Source organism: Adiantum capillus-veneris, chromosome 13 (assembly GCF_014529385.1).
Source record: "Adiantum capillus-veneris isolate H3 chromosome 13, ASM1452938v2, whole genome shotgun sequence".
Taxonomy (NCBI): domain Eukaryota; kingdom Viridiplantae; phylum Streptophyta; class Polypodiopsida; order Polypodiales; family Pteridaceae; genus Adiantum; species Adiantum capillus-veneris.
This window is the reverse complement of record NC_140943.1, coordinates 55,001,792-55,020,720: the sequence shown is the minus strand read 5'-3', so window position 1 is coordinate 55,020,720 and position 18,929 is coordinate 55,001,792. Positions and strand designations below refer to the sequence as shown.

The 18,929-nt window shown below is 42.1% G+C and overlaps 1 protein-coding gene across 1 annotated transcript; it reads right to left on the bottom strand.

Moving 5' to 3' along the window:
* Positions 1-1,984: 1,984 nt before the first annotated feature.
* On the bottom strand, positions 1,985-15,398 carry LOC147444029 (uncharacterized). Its single transcript, XM_086528062.1, has 5 exons — positions 15,393-15,398; positions 15,029-15,178; positions 14,898-14,958; positions 13,832-13,997; positions 1,985-2,669 (listed from the first exon to the last, which is right to left on the bottom strand). Exons 1-5 carry the CDS (start codon positions 15,396-15,398, stop codon positions 1,985-1,987), a joined length of 1,068 nt encoding a protein of 355 aa, XP_086384188.1.
* Between the last annotated feature and the right edge of the window lie 3,531 nt (positions 15,399-18,929).

Genomic DNA, 18,929 nt, shown 5'->3' with positions numbered 1-18,929 from the left:
GAGTGATTATGTGAGGAGATGTACATCTTTCTCGTAAGACTACTCCTTCTTCCTCTCAATCTACTCTCATACCCCGCTAGCTCTCACCATCTTCGAAAGTCTGTGAGGTCTTGGGTCTGAGACCGGAGATAATTGATGTTGTGTTTGAGAAGTGTTTTGCTTGGTGCATGAATCTTTCATCTTCATTGCACTAGCTAGTCTTGAAGGAACACAAAGAATTATATTGTACAATGTCTCTCTTGATGGGAGAAACCATAATACAAAGCCTTTTGAAGGGGGGACCGGTTCCATGTAAATCCGGTCCTCAACTGTTGTCAATAGCTTAATTTCTCTCTCTTTTGAAAGTATTGTTCATGCTATCTAACTAGGTGTTATGCTTTTTGTTGCTCTCTCCACCCAAGCACTCTTGTAGTTCTCATTAGGAATCTACTCTAATGAAATGCCCACTATGTTCATGCTAATTTCCGCTACACACAAGTTTTTAGCCCATTAAATGTTACAATGCAGGTCGAGAGACTAGCTGTAATTTAACTTGAGTCCAATCTTACTAGCATACAACTAGCAAAAAATCAAGTGTTCCCTGCATGGGTGAAGCACCTACCACTTTATGAGAGATAGGGTTCGTCATTGACCTTAGGTACATGACTACGGATGTCTTTATAATTAAGACCCTTGGAGAAGAGAAGTTGAAACATGATTTTGAGTGATGCACATGTAGTAGAAGAGATGGTGTTTGGCTTCCAAGAGAGTGTTGAGACATCAAGGTCACCACATAGTTTGCCCCGATAAATGTTAGACTACATTTATTATTGATATGACGTAAGCAAGCACGAGCATTTTTGGTAATGATACTACTCATTGAGATGACCGGAATGCTATTAATGATGGCCCTTATATTGCCATGTTACTCAATAGCACCTCTCCCCTTCTCTATCTCTTTATGGGGCTTGCCCCTTCTAAATGTATCAGCTTGATTAGTGGACGAAAGCCATGGGATAATTTTTTGACGTTGTCAATATATTTCTTAAACTCGGTAGCACCTCTCTCCTTCTATATCTCTCTATGGGGCTTACCCCTTCTAAATGTATCAACTTGATTAGTGGACGAAATCCATGGGATAACTATTTGACGTTGTCAATCTTGTCGCGACGGTGTTGTGCAAGTCAAGTGATGCTTGGATTTGAATCCCCCATTCTCAAAATGAAAGATGCAGCTACCATGCCCCAGGCCTAGCTTCACTACAGACGTAGTTGCCTCTGACACCACTTGGCCCGCATGTCGTCCGAGAGAAGGAAACCTTGGGGACTAGAAGCAGCCCATACAATTTATAGCCAAAACAATGCCAAGCTATCCTTTAGTCAAGGACTATTTGGTTGTGAGTCGCGACATTTGGAGCGCTTTTTGGGTGTTGTCGTGTCACATGTAAGGATGATAATTTGAAACCGATGAAAAGGTCGTCCTGATCATCTAAACATAATTTACGTGGTTAAAAAATCAAAATGTTGACGACGTCCAGGCGCACATCAACAACAAGGAACAAGCAGGTAACGTGCCAAATCTCAGAAGCTATCCTTAGGTACCCTTCGAGACTATATAGAAGCTTTGTTAATAGTTTGTGTTGCTTTGAGAGTGACGGGTTATGTGATAATTTGAAACCGGAGGTAATTTGTTTTGTTGAAAATGTCGTGACTAGCTAAACGCGTGGGTTAATGTTGACGTCGAGGCGCGCATCAGCAACAAGGAACAAGCAGGTAACGTCGAGTACATGCAACAAGGAACAAGCAGGTAACGTCGAGTACAAGCAGGTCCCCGGAGCAGCGCCCATAAAAGGAGACGAGCTCATCAAGTGCCTCATCACGTCATTAGCTGTCCGGCCTCTTAGCCCAGCCCTGATCGCGCCTCTGCATCACCGCAGCTACTCCTTTTAACAATATAAATGTCGCCCAAGCAGCTTGTGGCTGCCCTGCAGCTAGCGCTGCTGCTGCTAGGGTTGGCCGCACCCCTGCCTCCAACTGTTCGCGCTGCTGACGAGGACCCCTTGCAAGACTTCTGCGTGGCCCTCAGCCCCGACGAGCTGCAGAAGCTCAAGCTCACCCTCAACATCAACGGCCTGCCCTGCAAGCCTGCCGCTGCCGTGCAATCCTCTGACTTCGCCTCCCACCTGCTCCGCAACGCCACCAACTTCACCGGAAACCTCGGCTCCGCTGTCAACCTCGTCACCGCCGCCAACTTCGGCGCCCTCAACACGCAAGGCCTCTCCATTGCCCGCATCGACTACAAGCCCCGCGGCATCAACCCGCCGCACGTACACCCCCGTGCTACCGAAGTCCTCTACCTCGCCCAAGGCACGCTGCTCGTAGGCTTCGTCTCCACCTCCACCCAACCAACCGCCAACCAGTTCTTCTACCAAACCATCTATGCTGGTGATCTCTTCGTATTTCCCCGTGGCCTCGTCCACTTCCAATTCAACCCAGAAAAATCCAAGCCTGCCCTTGCCATCGCCGCCCTCAATAGCCAAAACCCTGGTGCCTCCCAACTCGCCGTTGCCCTCTTCGCCTCCCATCCGCCTCTCCCCGAGGAGGTGCTCGAGACCACTCTTGGCATTGATGATGATGAAGTGCGCCGCCTCATCGCCAGCGTCCAAAACACCCTCAACTAGGACACTCGGCCTACTAGGACACTTGGTGCGTCGGCACACCCCCCCAAATGATTGTTAGGAATAAAAAGGCCCAACACAGTCAACCTCCCGACATAATATGATAGTCAACCAACATTGAACACTTGTAATCTAGTGTTTGTAGTCCCATGCGTCCTAACAAATTTAAGGCATCCCCCAATGAAATTATAAATAAAGGACTACTTATTCTATTCTACTTCTATAATGTCGTCTTCTCTTCTCGATACTCATGCTTTAAAATTTGTACATTAGGTCATGCTCACATTATTAATTGCAAATTTGTATCGCGGCCAGCAACATTAAATGTTGTGCTTTACTCTTCAGTACATCATGAGAATGAGTTGAAGGGTTGTAAGCACTTATGACATGGGTGCAAAGGGTCTTGGCAAAACATTGGGGGTGCTACAACAACAATTCATAACCTAAATGATTATTCTAGTACATAATGGAGAGATGCATTACCTAGTTTTACACTGTTTTCTTATCCAACTATGTAATCAAAGTATTGGACAAATAGGATGGCTTTTAACACTTGGTTGGGTAATTGAAATCTTGACAAATAGGATGGCTTTTAACACATGGTTGGGTAATTGAAATCTTTTATCTCTTGTTAAATAAGCAACTATCAAGATTTGATAGTTGCTTGTTTGACACTTGGTTGGGTAATTGGAACCATTTATCTCTTGGACTTAAACAAGCATCTATCAAGATTTGATAGCTACTTGGTTGGGTAATTGGGATCTTTTATCTCTTGGTAAACAAGCAGCTATCAAGATTTGTTACAATTGGATAGCTTCTTATACATCCATAAAGTTGGCTTTATGGGTTGAGAAGAACTAAATACATCCTTGGGGCCATAAATTCTAGTACACCTTCAACCCTATGCTTTGTAAAGATCTTGGAAGCTGAACTATGCAAAGAAATGATTTTGCCACTTTTAACAAAGTTGCAATTTACATCCTCTTAGAAAGCATATGGTGTGCTTCATTGTGCTAGATATCTTGTTTACTTGTTTGAAACTTGTTATCATGATTTTGAGGAATAAGGAGTATTCATATAAATTTCATTCAGTATATTGAGATAAATTTCATAGAGAATAAAACAGAGTATCCTCTATATGAAGATCAAAATCTCAAGTAAAACTCAGCAAATCAACAGATAAAATGTAAATAGACTGATAAGAGGATATAAAATGGAATATACTACTCAGAAGAACTATCAAAGGTTGCCAACTTCGCATAAAAGCACCTGTATCTGCTCTCAATAGAGCACAACCATATGCATCTAGAATCCCATCGGAATTAAAATGCATGTAAACGTACTATCAAAGATGCTCATAGATTTTCTTTGTGAAAAGAACCTATGATTGTCCTTGTGTATGCAAATCTATATCCAAGGGTTGTTTTTGAGAAAGCGTGTCATAATATAATATCTAACTTTACCAAATGATTTTCTCATATTAAATTGATCATTTAATGTGGGAGAATAAACAAGAACAAGAGTTAGAATAGAGACATGTGCTTCTATACCTATCTCAACACGGGACCAAAAGGAGATATGGTTGCATCTCAATAGGGGTCCAAAAGGAGATGGTCTATCAAAACAGGGACCAAAAGGAGATATGGTTGCATCTCAATAGGGGTCCAAAAGGAGATGTTCTATCAAAGAGCAATGTGCAATAAGTGCTTCTAGACTTACCTCAGCAGGGGACCAAGAGGAGAGATGGTTACATCTCAATAAGGGTCCAAAAGGAGGTAGTTTATTAAAGAGCAATGTGCATCTAATGGAGCTTAAAAGACCTTAGGGTTAGCTTCATTAAAGACCTCCAATGGTTAGTGTTCAAAGTCCTTTGACCTAAGGCAGGTGGGAACTCGTCGTAAGCTTGAGGTGCTTGTCGTGCTTGATGACTAAGGTGCTTGAGGTGCTTGTCATGCGTGATGACTAAGGTACTTGAGGTGCTTGTCATACTTAATGGGGGGGTAAGGTGCTTGAGTCAAAAAGAGACCCTACAAACTTAATGAGGAAGGTGCTTGAGAAGCTTCCCATACATGGGGCGTAAGGTGCTTGAGTGAAAAAGAGACCCTACAAACTTAATGAGGAAGGTGCTTGAGAAGCTTCCCATACATGCGGGGTTAAGGTGCTTGAATCAAAAAAAGACCCTATCAACTTAATGAGGAAGGAGCTTGAGAAGCTTCCTATGCATGAAAGTCCAAAATTTAGGGGAATCTTTGACTTAACTTTACATTCACCCAAAGGGCACTCCTTTTTCAAAGGGCACATGGGACACATGTCAGACTCTCCCTATGCTTAACCACATGGTGTGTTTGATTGCTATTGGTTGGGCTAAAGAGGGGTCCAATGAGCTTCTAGTTCCATCCAACAAATATCTACATATTTTCAAGCTCTCTCTCTCTCTCTCTAAGGGGTAAGGAGGACACATGTCAAAAGACTACCCATGTACTTGAATGCATGCAGCATGTGATTGGCTAGAGGGAGAGGGGTCCAATGAGCTTGCAGCATGTGGAAAAGTCACAACGCGCCCAAGCAAGCAAGGGGGGTGCTAGGGGGATATACACCACACACACTCATTTGTGGATTCATTCTCACTTGGTGAAAGTTGAGGAACTCCACCTCCTTCTCCAAGCTTGTGAGAAGTAAGAGCCTACACCAACACTCTTGGCTATGGAATGCAAATCCAACCAAGAGCCATGCTTCAATACTTAAGCTTGCCATCTTCTCCATCTTCATTACTATGCTATTATGTATGCTAGCAAGAAGAGTGATGATAAGTGACGAACTATTTCTTTCTCCTATGAATGTTTCTTCTTCCTCTTCCCTATCCTCATTTCCCGCTCTTCATTGCATCACCTAGGTCACAAGGAACACAAAGATTGTATTGTACCAAGTATCTCTTGCAAAAGTATTGTTCATGCCAAGTTAACTAAATACCATGTTTATGTTGCTACCATCAATTAAGTTCACCCGCTATGCTCACAAAAGTGCTTTATCTAATTCCCTAATTCTGCTACTCTCAAAGTTCATAGGCCATTTCCATTACAAAGTGTCAATAGATATGTATAGGCAATACCACAAAGAACATACATGATGGCCAAACACATATGGCAATCTAAAACAATGCTCTAAGAAATACATACAACTGTTGCTAATGACAATCTGTAACCTGCCTCTCACGGTCAACAAACTGTCTCTTTGTCTCGCTCTCTACAATGCCATAGAGCATGTGAAAATATGTAGTTGATGCCAACACCGATGCCAATGTCATGTGCCACTTCATCTATGGAAGTGGCACCTCACCCTTGCATGTCAATGTCATGTGCCACTTCATCTATGGAAGTAGCACCTCACCCTTGCATGTCAATGTTGGAGGAGAAGCCAATGCCACAAGCCAGAAAAATGGGTTGTCAATGTCGAGAAAATTGGGTATCCATGTCGACTTCAACCGCCATACAGAATTGTCTTTCGTGCTCGAAAATGCCGGATTTCTCAAAACCCAATGTTGGAGTGTATGTGTATGTATATGTGTGCATACACACCGTCACTTTGTCTTGCTCTTTGTAGCATTACAGATTTGCTTTTCAATTTTCCAACACTACTCATGTGATGTAGCACTACAAAAACCTAAGGCTTCCATTTTTCACACTCCAACAATTGAGTTTCTTTGTTTACCAATGCTTCTATAAACTGTTGCAAAAACCTCCAACGTTGCAAATTTTTTCTAGTACCCAATCCTCCCTTTTGACTATCACTATAAGAAAGGGGGTTGAATGTCTCTAGAATAGCCGCGCATCAACAAGCGTTTTTGGAGAGAGAAAGGATTGGGCACACGGGTATCAGCACACATGTTAACCCCTATAGCACAGCCGTCATCTCACAGTAATCCTCAAGGGTATAAGCGTAGCTATGCATTTATTAATTGCCACGCAGATTGTCACGTTGATAGCCACTGTGATAGCCGCGATTATACCCTCCATGCAATTTATTTATAAAAAAATCCAAGGATCTTGGATGATTCAAGTTCCCATATGTGAAGACTTTGAATCATCCAAAGATCCTTGAATTTATTTATTTTTACAATATAGATATCACATTTATTTATTATTTAAAAATTCACAATATCATACAACTTTTGAAACATAAGAAACTTAAAAACAGTTTATTGAAAAACTTCTTTTATAAAGAGTTTGCAAAATGTATACAAGGCCTTTTAGCCGGGCATCCAAAATAAAAGTGAAATATTTACAAGGGCTCTTGGTCGGGCGTTCAAAATGTGAGGGGATTATGTTGTACAAGAGATCTTGGCCAGGCGTTCAAAATGTGAGGGGATTGTACTGTTAGTATAAGTTAGTAACCCTCATCGTCACCCTGGCCACCCTCGTCGTCCTCGCCCTCGTTAGTTCCACCTCTTCGAGTCTACACAAATAACAAAGTAAACCACATAATTAGTAAATAACAAAATTAGTTAGGTTGACTTCGTACTTGTGTAGTGGTCAAGGTATCGATGAGAGCATTGGGTTGTGCTTGTTTGATGTGGCCTTGTTTGAGCATCCACATGTAGGTATTGTATTCATCGTTGTGTTTCCAATACTTCACCACCTCCCTTGACACTCGATGTCCTATGATGTTTACCTGCATATTAAGCATTATCTACATTAGTTTACATCAATATTATTGTTCAAATAAAAACTAAATGTCTAGATTCTTGATAGGCTGCTGCAAAAAATTTAGCGCTCAAAATTTCAAAACTCTGATATAGCCAGCACGTTTAGAACGTGCCAAAACCTCAGGGTAGACTCCTGGATCACGTGTATCCGAGTCCGAGTGTGAGAGATATGCCAAAAACCTCCATTTTCAGTCCAAAAACGCAGCATAAACTTGTTGTTGTTGCACCTACTGTAATTCAAAATAGAATTTCAGAAAATGAAAATCACCATTACGTTTGGATTGTGTCAAAACCCCAACTTAGACTCCTGGATCATATCCATCCGACTCCGTGAGACAGAGATATGCAAAAAACATTGTTTCGAGAGCCAAAAAACACAAAAAACGAGCTGCAACACTTCTTGTTCCTGCTCTTTTTCTGCAATTAACAATGGCTTGCTACACAAGCTGAATATACATGCCTAATCTGAGATCTGACTTCGTTGAGCCGTATCCACCTCCGCCGAGCTCAAGCCGCCATAGCCGAGAGCTCCGTCGCTTCCGTCTCGCTGGGAAGCCATCGCACGTGCGTCGCCAAAGCTCTGATACCAATTGTGAGTGCGCGAATGCGGTGCGTGTATGGAGAGAGAGAGAGAGAGAGAGAGAGAGAGAGAGAGAGAGAGAGAGAGAGAGAGAGAGAGAGAGAGAGAGAGAGAGAGAGAGAGTACACAGGATGTAGGTGAAGCTCCCAAATCTCACTGTATGAGCACAATATGAGAATGAGTGAGAGCTCCTTATTCTTGGTATGTATAAAGAATAAGGAGATAAATTAGGTGGTCGGGCACTGGTCGGCGGACACGGGCAAAGCACGGTGAGGCACACCGCCTTTATCCAACACTGGCAAGTTAGTGGACGATCCTCCCCCACCTCCTCCAAAGCAAGCATCACAACAAGAGCCTCCCTCGATCCCCGTCTTTGCTGGTTGTCAGTGGACTCTCGTCAGCCCCTAGAGCCACGTGAACTACGTCGCTCACTCTACCCTAAAGAAGATCGACGACCACGAGGGCTAGGATGGCCTGATGGTCCAAGCGGGGAGGGTTGATGCGAGGGAATCGTAGAAGAGGGTTCCGAGGGAAATGGTGAAGGAAATGTAGTAACAGGGACCGAGGGATAGGGTGAAGGAAATGTAGTGGGAGGTGCCGAGGGAAAGGGTGAAGGGAAGGTAGTGGGGACCTACGAGGGCATGGATAAGGGTGAGGGAGAAATCCCATACTGGGACAGTGGATTTGGCGCATATGAAGAGAAGATCCCTTGCAAAGCTTGCTCATACTCTTGCCGCATGCGCAAGAATGACGCTATTTGGGGATCCATAGGGACCAAATGAGGAGGAGGACAAGGAGGGGAGTGGTCATAGGGACCAGAGTCCCCAGAAAGATTCCCAAAAGAGGAACCCACGGTTATTCTAAAAGAGTGAAAAAAAAAATTGACTTGCCCGGCCATGTTTGGCGGCGGACGAAGCAACAAACGGCCGTTGCCAGAAGGACCATAATTTTCTGAGAAACCATTGTAAAATTCTTTTGTAAAGAAGCATCTCTAAGCCGGGAATTTGTCAAAGGATATATGATTATTCTTATGGGAGCAATTGTATATTAGAGAGCCAGTTAGAAGTTTGGGAGCTTATCTTTTAATGGAGAACTGAGAAGACAGTGTACGTTTGAGAGCTCCTTCTTGTTCAAACTTGTAATCTTCGCCATTGCGGCTACGGTAATCCAAATTCAGATTTGATTATTGCATTGTGTTCCTCTCCTCTTGCTCTTTCATTCAAGTGTAATCATTCAACATTCGGTGTAGGTATTCAACTACGAGTTTGAGGCCTTAAATCGCTGTTTTGAGTGTCTATATGCGTGTTTTATGTTGTTTTGACCCTAAGAGGGGCTTTAGGGACCCTAAAACGACCCATTAGGATCACCTGTTCGCTGTTTTTGCTGACTTTGGGACGAACGATCACGATCGTTGTACCTCTCCATAATGTTGTGACAGTGATAGGATATGTTCCTGATAGTCCCCTGTAGCTTCCCTTCAAGTTTCGTGCGATTTTGATATGATTTGCAGGGTAAACGGGCGTGATGTCTGAAGAGCTGTGTAGGAGGACATAGGCAGATTACTTGGCGGTAATGCGTTTGATTCGCTTGTAGAGTTAGAGTTGCATCTCTTAGAGTTCACTTCCTATGCTCTCTGAGTTTTCCACACCGCCCTAGCTGATCTCCCTCATAATCAAAACTTCTAACCTCTATTATGCGCTTGTAAGGAGCTTAAGCTCCACAGTAGACAGATATCCTAAGTTTTTGATTTGTCTCTTTCATTCATCCTTAACCTCCCATATCTCTTACACACTCTACATCAATGGGAATAAGCAAGGAAAGAGGAGAGACATTTCAAAGTTTTGGCAGAGAGAGCTCAAAACGACGGGGTTTTCCACCGCTCTGTCCATCATCACCCGCTAATGTTCTGCTAATCCTATTGATAAGCTTGTTTTGACATTTTGAAAGGAGCTTAAACTCCTTAAAATTCATTTAATTTAACTAATTGTGTCGTTAACGGCCCGCCTTGGCAACCAAGCATCAAATCTCATCTATGCTATCAATTTCAAGTATTTTATGCTTCGTTTTATTTGACAAAGTGGCTATTAGTTTATTGTGTGGTATTTTGCATCTTCTTCCTCTCTCTTTTCCCACAGCAAGAAGCCAAATGCTGACTTGTCTCACCTCGCAAACCTAGATCCCCCGACAACGTGGAAGGCATGCTTGTATCTTCCCAGTATGAGACATTGATCTCTCTCTCTCTCTCTCTCTCTCTCTCTCTCTCTCTCTCTCTCTCTCTCTCTCTCTCTCTCTCTCTCTCCTTCGCCACCATGCCATGCCACACCTGTGTTGGCCCACCTTGCCCTGCCGCCTCTTCTCACTCTTGTGGGGGTGTGGGGGAAAGGCCTGGAGGTGATGGGAAGGGTACGAAGGAAGGGGAGCAACGGGTGGCACTTTCGAGGAGGGGGTGACAACAAGTGTATTGTAGAAGGCATTAGACGATGCAAGAGGCGTTAGTGAAAGAACAAGGTCCATATCAAGGTTATTGAGGAAGGTGTTTTACGCTACAAAAGGGGTAGTGAGGAAAGGGGGCACGTACGGGCCATTGGAATCTCCAAACAAACTAATGATTTTTTTTAACTTCCTACCCCGGAGGTGCTCTAGCGAGTATGTCTAGTCAATTTGGAACAAGGCGAGAAGTGAAGCTAAACTTCACAAGGGCCTGCCATGTGTCAGTGGCAAGATAATGTAAGTAATGGAATGATCAGAACAATAATTATAGTTTGTCTCGCATGAGAATTTGTTTGCTCTTGAGTTGAGCCAAATGTGATCCAATGTTGAGTAATTTATTGTTGTTGGTTCTTTGATTATTTTTCTGAATCCATACAGTGCAATGTAATGTTGTAGAGAGATATAACAATTATTGCTACTGTTTGCATCTATATTCAAATCTCTTGCAATAATGGTTTCCGTGGTCATATCCAATGCGTGCAAAATTTTCTTCAATGCTTCGTAAAGGGATGAGATTTTCAATGGAGGATGTCTGTATAATGAAACGATGTTTAATTTTTTGTTGCTTACAATAGACATGCTCCATGAAACAATTTTGATTCCATCTGTTATTAATATATTTGTGTCAACAAAGCGATACTTACTCCTACTCGTAGGTTTCTAATTCTGTTCATGGAAATCTTCCCGAATACCTTCACTGAGGATTCACAATTCCTACCACATTCAATAAAACTTTGATTGCGTGCGAAAATAATCGAATTTCAGACATAGTGCGCTTCAAGCCTCCTCCCTTAACCCCCACAGCAATGCCTCAAGGTGCTCCCAATCTCTCGCTTGCAATTAAAAAAAAGGGATTCTCGTCCGTCATTTGCAGGACCTTCTGCAGCGCGATGATGGAGGCAAGTGTCTTGATGGAGGCCAACACATTGCATCCTGCAATGACGACGACACCCCCCCCCCCCCCCCCCCCCCCGGTTCACTTCCCTCTGCAAGGTCGACTCGATCTTTCCTTCTTTATTAATAAGGAATCTCCAAAGATTCGTACTTCTTTTCTTTTCTAAAAACCGTAGGGACATACTCCTGTGCAGCATAAGAACACCTGATGGTCCTTCAGAGGATATATATTCAAATTCAAAAAATGCGTTTCTTGGTTTTTCTGTGTGTGTTTCTTGGATGCACAGAATGTCTCATGACATAAGGCTCATGTCTTTTATTATGTCAGAGTAATGCGCAGATACGGACACTGTGTTTATAGATTGAATAATGATATTGTTCTTTGCGAAGTCTCTCAAGTTTCTATTTACGATTTTCCATGTTGCTTCTTGTTTCTGGTGTTCTATTTCTTATAACACTATCTTATCTGTTTTTATTTGCTTCGAGTCGATTCTAGAGAGGAGAAACAGGTTTTGAGGATTTTTAATGCGTGACAACGCTGTATATATCAGTCCATGGCTTTTTATTTTTGAAGGGTCGAAGACCAATGTGTGAAGTGTCAATCCTTGAGATCTATGAATAGTTCGAGCTGATAAATGTTGGACAGGATATTGTGTTCTTGATACGACATTCAACATATTTTTTTCGACTTGGAACTCTCTTGTGATTTTTCTAATTATGGGAGTCCATTTTCTCGATATAAATTCTTTGAAGAGATGTTGGTTCTCAAATCTTGTACGTTGACCTACTCTGACGTTGTAAAACTCAATCCAAATTATTTTTTTGTTCGATGTCTATGAATGGCTCTTGTGAAGTCCATTGGCTCCATTTACAAGCCCATATGTAATGTTTAAGTTTCCGGCGCACAGTTCTACGACTAAGTTTGGTTTCAAATGCAAGGTTTTTTGCAACCCTCCACATTGTTTTGAATCTTCTGGAATCTTTACATATTTTTGGTAACTTTTCGACTTTCTGTCAGTAGCTTCAAATATATCTGGCATTCCTGGTGTGGCTTCAAATATGTAGTTGTTATACGCGTCTTTGCTTTTATTATCGTAAAACAAATAAGAATAGTTACTCAATGAAGGTGGTTCACGGCAATAAGAATCGTTCAAGTGTCTAATATCTTCCTCTGTGTGTTCACTTTTACATATTCGATTTAAAATTTTAATGAATCTTATATTTTCTTGTCGCATTGGTTGTGTTAGTTTGTATTGTTTGATATGTGAGTGCCACAATGAAACAAGCAATGTGTCGAGTATGTTTTTGTGGTATGAGAAGATCCAGTTATCACGAACAGGACTTGCTTGACAAAGATCTCCACATAGGATAACGTCTATGCCTGCAAATGGTTTATCATGTATTCTTTTTATAGCACGAAGTTGTGCATCAGCTTATTCGAATAGATTTCGTCCAACGAGGGAGATCTCATCAATAACCACTAATTGTAAATTCGCATACTATGAAGAGAGTTCATCTATTTTTTTCACGCTCAACAAGGTTTGGTCACTCGCTATCAGTGGGAGACAGAGAGCAGAATGTATTGTGGTTTCACCAATATTGAATGTTGCTTTTCTAGTATACGCCATCAATAAAATTTTAGTAGATTCAATAATTGTAGGCAATTTAAAATTGTAGTGCCGCAACAAGCCTTGAACCAATAGCAACAGTAAAAATGTTTTACCAGTTCCAGCACCTCTGGTAAGAAACAGGTGTATTGCTTTGTTTGGATTTGTTCATTTTCTCAGCATGATATCATCAAACAAAAGACGTTGCTGGGTATTTAGCATTTGTAAGCCTTCGTTCAATTGTTTATTTGAAATTGCAATCAGCTTTGTTATTGCTAGTTTTCTATTGTTGGTAGTGTTCAAGTCTGGAAGATTCAAAGCGATGTTGTCGTGCATATTTTTGAGTGAAGAAGCAAAGGAGCATGATGTCGATGTTGTTGCAATTTGTGAGATACTATTTTTGTCTATAATATCTTTGTTGAATTTTTTCTCGTTGTAGGATACAAGATCTAGATGACGTTAATATATATCTTCGCATGTTCCAGAGCAATGAAGGTGCTAATTCTCGTCATTGTTCCAAGGTAAATATAACAAGCATTGTTCCAAGGTAAATATGCTTGTCATATCGAACATAACGAATGATTCGGTTATCTTTCAATGAAACAATTTTGGGTCCATAATGCTTGTAGCACGAGCAAAGTTCTGCCAGGCAAATATTATGCAAGTACGTTGGTCTTTTGCTGTATTTATCGACGATGTTTTCGAAAAATATGTCCTTGCTGTCTGGATCTAATTGTTTTAGTGTTGCTTTTCTTTTTAAAATGAGTTAACGTTGGTCTGGAGGATTTGTGTTGATGAAAATAAATTCTCTGGTAGAACTGTGCAAAGGTGAAGACAAAACAATATAAGCAGCTTATTGTGCACTCAATTGTTGCATATTTAAAATCGTATTTCCAATGCACCGTAATCTTTCAACAGTGTTGGAATTATTTGCGATACAAATATCGATTTCAGCTTTAATAGCTGTTATCAATGTGCTATCCATTTTTGTTATGTATGATGAGCAGTATGCAGCAACACCATATGCGTTCACTATGTATTGGATGTCGGTGTTAGCATTCCATAATTCTGAAATTTTTGGATTGAAATTGTTTGTAAAAATGTCTCTTGTTCTTCGTCTCATTAGCACGGTCGGCGTTACTATTTTTGATCGAATTGCTAATATGTAATCATCGAAAGAAAGATCTAATTTTTTCAATTTTCCAACACTAGTCATGTGATGTAGCACTACAAAAACCTAAGGCTTCCATTTTTCACACTCCAACATTGGAGTTTCTTTGTTTACCAATGCTTCTATAAACTGTTGCAAAAACCTCCAACGTTGCAAATTTTTTCTAGTACCCAATCCTCCCTTTTGACTATCACTATAAGAAAGGGGGTTGAATGTCTCTAGAATAGCCGCGCATCAACAAGCGTTTTTGAAGAGAGAAAGGATTGGGCACACGGGTATCAGCACACATGTTAACCCATGTAGCACGACCGTCATCTCACAGTAATCCTCAAGGGTATAAGCGTAGCTATGCATTTATTAATTGCCACGCAGATTGTCACGTTGATAGCCACTGTGATAGCCGCGATTATACCCTCCATGCAATGTATTTATAAAAAAATCCAAGGATCTTGGATGATTCAAGTTCCCATATGTGAAGACTTTGAATCATCCAAAGATCCTTGAATTTATTTATTTTTACAATATACATATCACATTTATTTATTATTTAAAAATTCACAATATCATACAACTTTTGAAACATAAGAAACTTAAAAACAATTTATTGACAAACTTCTTTTATAAAGAGTTTGCAAAATGTATACAAGGCCTTTTAGTCGGGCATCCAAAATAAAAGTGAAATATTTACAAGGGCTCTTGGTCGGGCGTTCAAAATGTGAGGGGATTATGTTGTACAAGAGATCTTGGCCGGGCGTTCAAAATGTGAGGGGATTGTACTATTAGTATAAGTTAGTAACCCTCATCGTCACCCTGGCCACCCTCGTCGTCCTCGCCCTCGTTAGTGCCACCTCTTCGAGTCTACACAAATAACAAAGTAAACCACATAATTAATTAGTAAATAACAAAATTAGTTAGGTTGACTTCGTACTTGTGTAGTGGTCAAGGTATCGATGAGAGCATTGGGTTGTGCTTGATTGATGTGGCCTTGTTCGAGCATCCACATGTAGGTATTGTATTCATCGTTGTGTTTCCAATACTTCACCACCTCCCTTGACACTCGATGTCTTATGATGTTTACCTGCATATTAAGCATTACTTACATTAGTTTACATCAATATTATGGTTCAAATAAAAACTAAATGTCGATATTTTTGATAGGCTGCTGCAATCAATTTAGCGCTCAAAATTTCAAAACTCTAATATATCCATCACATTTAGAACGTGCCAAAACCTCAGGGTAGACTCCTGGATCACGTGTATCCGAGTCCGGGTGTGAGAGATATGCCAAAAACCTCCATTTTCGGTCCAAAAACGCAGCATAAACTTGTTGTTTTTGCACCTACTGTAATTCAAAATAGAATTTCAGAAAATGAAAATCACCATTACATTTGGATTGTGTCAAAACCCTAACTTAGACTCCTGGATCATATCCATCCGACTCCGTGTGACGGAGATATGCAAAAAACATTGTTTCGAGAGCCAAAAAACACAAAAAACGAGCTGCAACACTTCTTGTTCCTGCTCTTTTTCTGCAATTAACAATGGCTTGCTACACAAGCTAAATACAAGCTGAATATACATGCCTAATCTAAGATCTGACATCGTCGAGCCGTATCCACCTCCGTCGAGCTCAAGCCGCCATAGCCGAGAGCTCCGTCGCTTCCGTCTCGCCGGGAAGCCATCGCACGTGCGTCGCCAAAGCTCTGATACCAATTGTGAGTGCGCGAATGCGGTGCGTGTATGGAGAGTGAGAAGGGAAGAGAGAGAGAGAGAGAGAGAGAGAGAGAGAGAGAGAGAGAGAGAGAGAGAGAGAGAGAAAGAGAGAGAGAGAGAGAGAGAGAGAGTACACAGGATGTAGGTGAAGCTCCCAAATCTCACTGTATGAGCACAATATGAGAATGAGTGAGAGCTCCTTATTCTTTGTATGTATAAAGAATAAGGAGATAAATTCGGTGGTCGGGCACTGGCCGGCGGACACGGGCAAAGCACGGTGAGGCATGCCGCCTTTATCCAACACTGGCAAGTTAGTGGACGATCCTCCCCCACCTCCTCCAAAGCAAGCATCAAAACAAGAGCCTCCCTCGATCCTCTTCCTCTTATGAAAGTGATGGTGAAGACGACGAAGATCAAGACAAGAAAAAGGAGAGAAAGAGGTCACCCTCTTCTCCACCTTCCTGAAATTCTTCACCTTCTAAAGAAAGTGATGGTGCAACCTTTGAACCAACAAAAAGAAGCGGCCATAGGAAATCCTATGCTGCATGGAAGAGGTCGTCCAAGCTCAACAACTTCAAAGAGGGATGGAAGAGCATCTCTTTCCTTACCTATGATGGCACCTTTGGTGCTACGGACAAAGTCTTGGCCTTTATCCAACAATTTAATGCGGCGTTCGGAGATGAGGGCTTCACGGAGTCCTCTAAGCTACGCCATGTAGCTATGCACTTTCAAAAGTCCGCCAGGCAATGGTGGTCTAGCCTACGAGCCAACAGTGAAGCTCCACGAACATGGAAAGCTTTAAGAGCTTCCATTATGAAGTAGTTTTTGGCCACCGATGCCAAAGGCAAAGTACTCACCGAATGGCTAAGCTTAAATCTCTCTCCCTATGAATCCATTCACAAATATGTAGACAAGTTTTGGGACCTACAACTCAAAGCCACTGTCTTCAAAAAGTTGGAACAATTTTGTGCGGGCTTAACCGAAGAAATGGTGGAGTATGTCAACTCCCAAAGGCCACGTACCATATCGGCCGTAATACACCATACTATGGTGGCCTCTCGAATCAATTTCCAAACGGGGGCTAAAAGAAATAATAAGCCCATGGAAAACAAGGGTTCCAACGAGCCTAAGGGGAAGGACAATGTCCAAAAGTCTCGTAAGGGCAACTCCAACAAAGCTAAAGAGAAAGGAGTTTATAAAGGTAAAAACAATCTCTCTCCTGAAGAGCTTGAGCGTTATCGCAAGGATAACCGGTGTTTCAAGTGCGGCGAACAAGGGCATGCGTACCGCGCTTGTCCCCAAAAGAACAACTTCCAAGATCCTCCTAGAGCTACCTTGGTTGAAATCCAAGAGGAGGAGATTCACCAAACTCACCACAAAGGATCTCCTCTATCCCATGCTTGGGGAAAGGTAAGAGAACATGATGCTTTTATTCTCTTTGACCCTGGTTCTACTCACAATTTTATATCTATAGAGTTGGCCACCAAGCTAGGCATACAAGCCTATGAGATGGGAGATGTGCTACCCGCAGACAGTGCTTTCAAGGGGCAAGAAGCTTCAGTCACTCCCTTAATCGGGAAATTGAGGCTTCATGTCCAAAGCTATGTGGACAAAGAGGACTTCCTTATCTCTCCTCTCAAGCATGAGGATGTAATCCTAGGGGCACCATGGTTTGATCGCCTGGCTGCCAATGTTAAATTCCCTAAAAGGAGAATCTCTTTTATGTTCAGGGAAAAAGATATGTATATAGGTGCTAAGGAAATGGGTAACACTATCTGTAAAGAATGAGGATGCAAGAGAGCTACACAAGACAAGCACAAAGCACACAGAGATGGAAAGCTTCTTCTTCTTCTTCTCAGAAAAGAGAGTACAAAATGACTAAGTGCTAAAGCTGAAAAGTAGCACATATGTACATGCGGTCACTATGTGTGAACTCGCTAGAAGCGTACTAGGCTCGCACTATAAGTGTAGTCCAGCTGTAGAATCACTGGCAAAGATCCTCCATGTCGGTCACCTAACGCGCCAGTGAGTAAATGCCGTAAGCGGCCAAGACCCGTAGTGGATGCCAGCTCAAGGTGTAGAGCTCGACATCTCAACACTCCCCCTCGAGCTCTGCATGTCACAGAGTCCAAGCATAGTCCGGAAACGTCGAAGCTTCTCAGCTCCGAGGGCCTTGGTAAAGATATCCGCTATCTGCTCCTCTGTGCTGACGTAGACCAAGTCGATGTCGCCCGCCAACACTCGCTCTCGAACGTAGTGGTAATGGACCTCTATGTGTTTGGTCCTGGCATGGAACATTGGGTTCCTAGCCAACTGCATGTTGCTGAGGTTGTCACAATGAATGATAATCTGTTGGTCCACCTGCACTCCCATGTCCTCAAGTAATGTGCGTAGCCAAGCTACCTCGCACGCCGCAACTGCTGCACCTCTGTACTCGGCCTCTGTGCTCGATAAAGCAACCGTAGGCTGCTTTTTGCTGCTCCAAGTAACAGCAGCACTCCCAAAAGAGAACATGAAGCCACTCGTAGATCTCCTATCAACAATGCTACCTGCCCAATCTGCATCTGTATACCCATACAATCATTAGGAGATTTCGGAGGTCTTTTGGAGGGCCTTTTGGAAGAGAGAGGAAAATAAGCTCCTCCAATGAGAGAAGAGCTTACGTTACGTAGAAAAATAGATTGATATTAACAAAAATATAAAAGGTGTCCCTCTCCTCATTTAATAATCTAGTGGTCCTTGAAGACGATCACTCTCTTTCATTTAATGTGAGCACCTTTTTTAGAAGGTAGATGCGGTGCATTTAATACGGCTTACGTCATCACTAGAATTCAAAAAGTTACAAAACTATCAAGTGGTGGAAGATTTTGAAACTTTTGATACTGTCAATGCGTCCGGAACACCCAAATATCCTAGAAATGAATATCCAATTGCCTAGCTCTGACATCCAAAGAGGCAAAGAATGTCAAAACCCCTAAAATAACATTTTACTAACGGCGCGCGAGGGGGCATTCCAAAATTTTGGAATGCCTCATCGCGCGCCGTTAGTAAAAAGCCCCTTTTTTCTTCTTTTAGAGAGCTTTTTGAGAGGAAAATGTCAAAAAATCTCTAAAAAG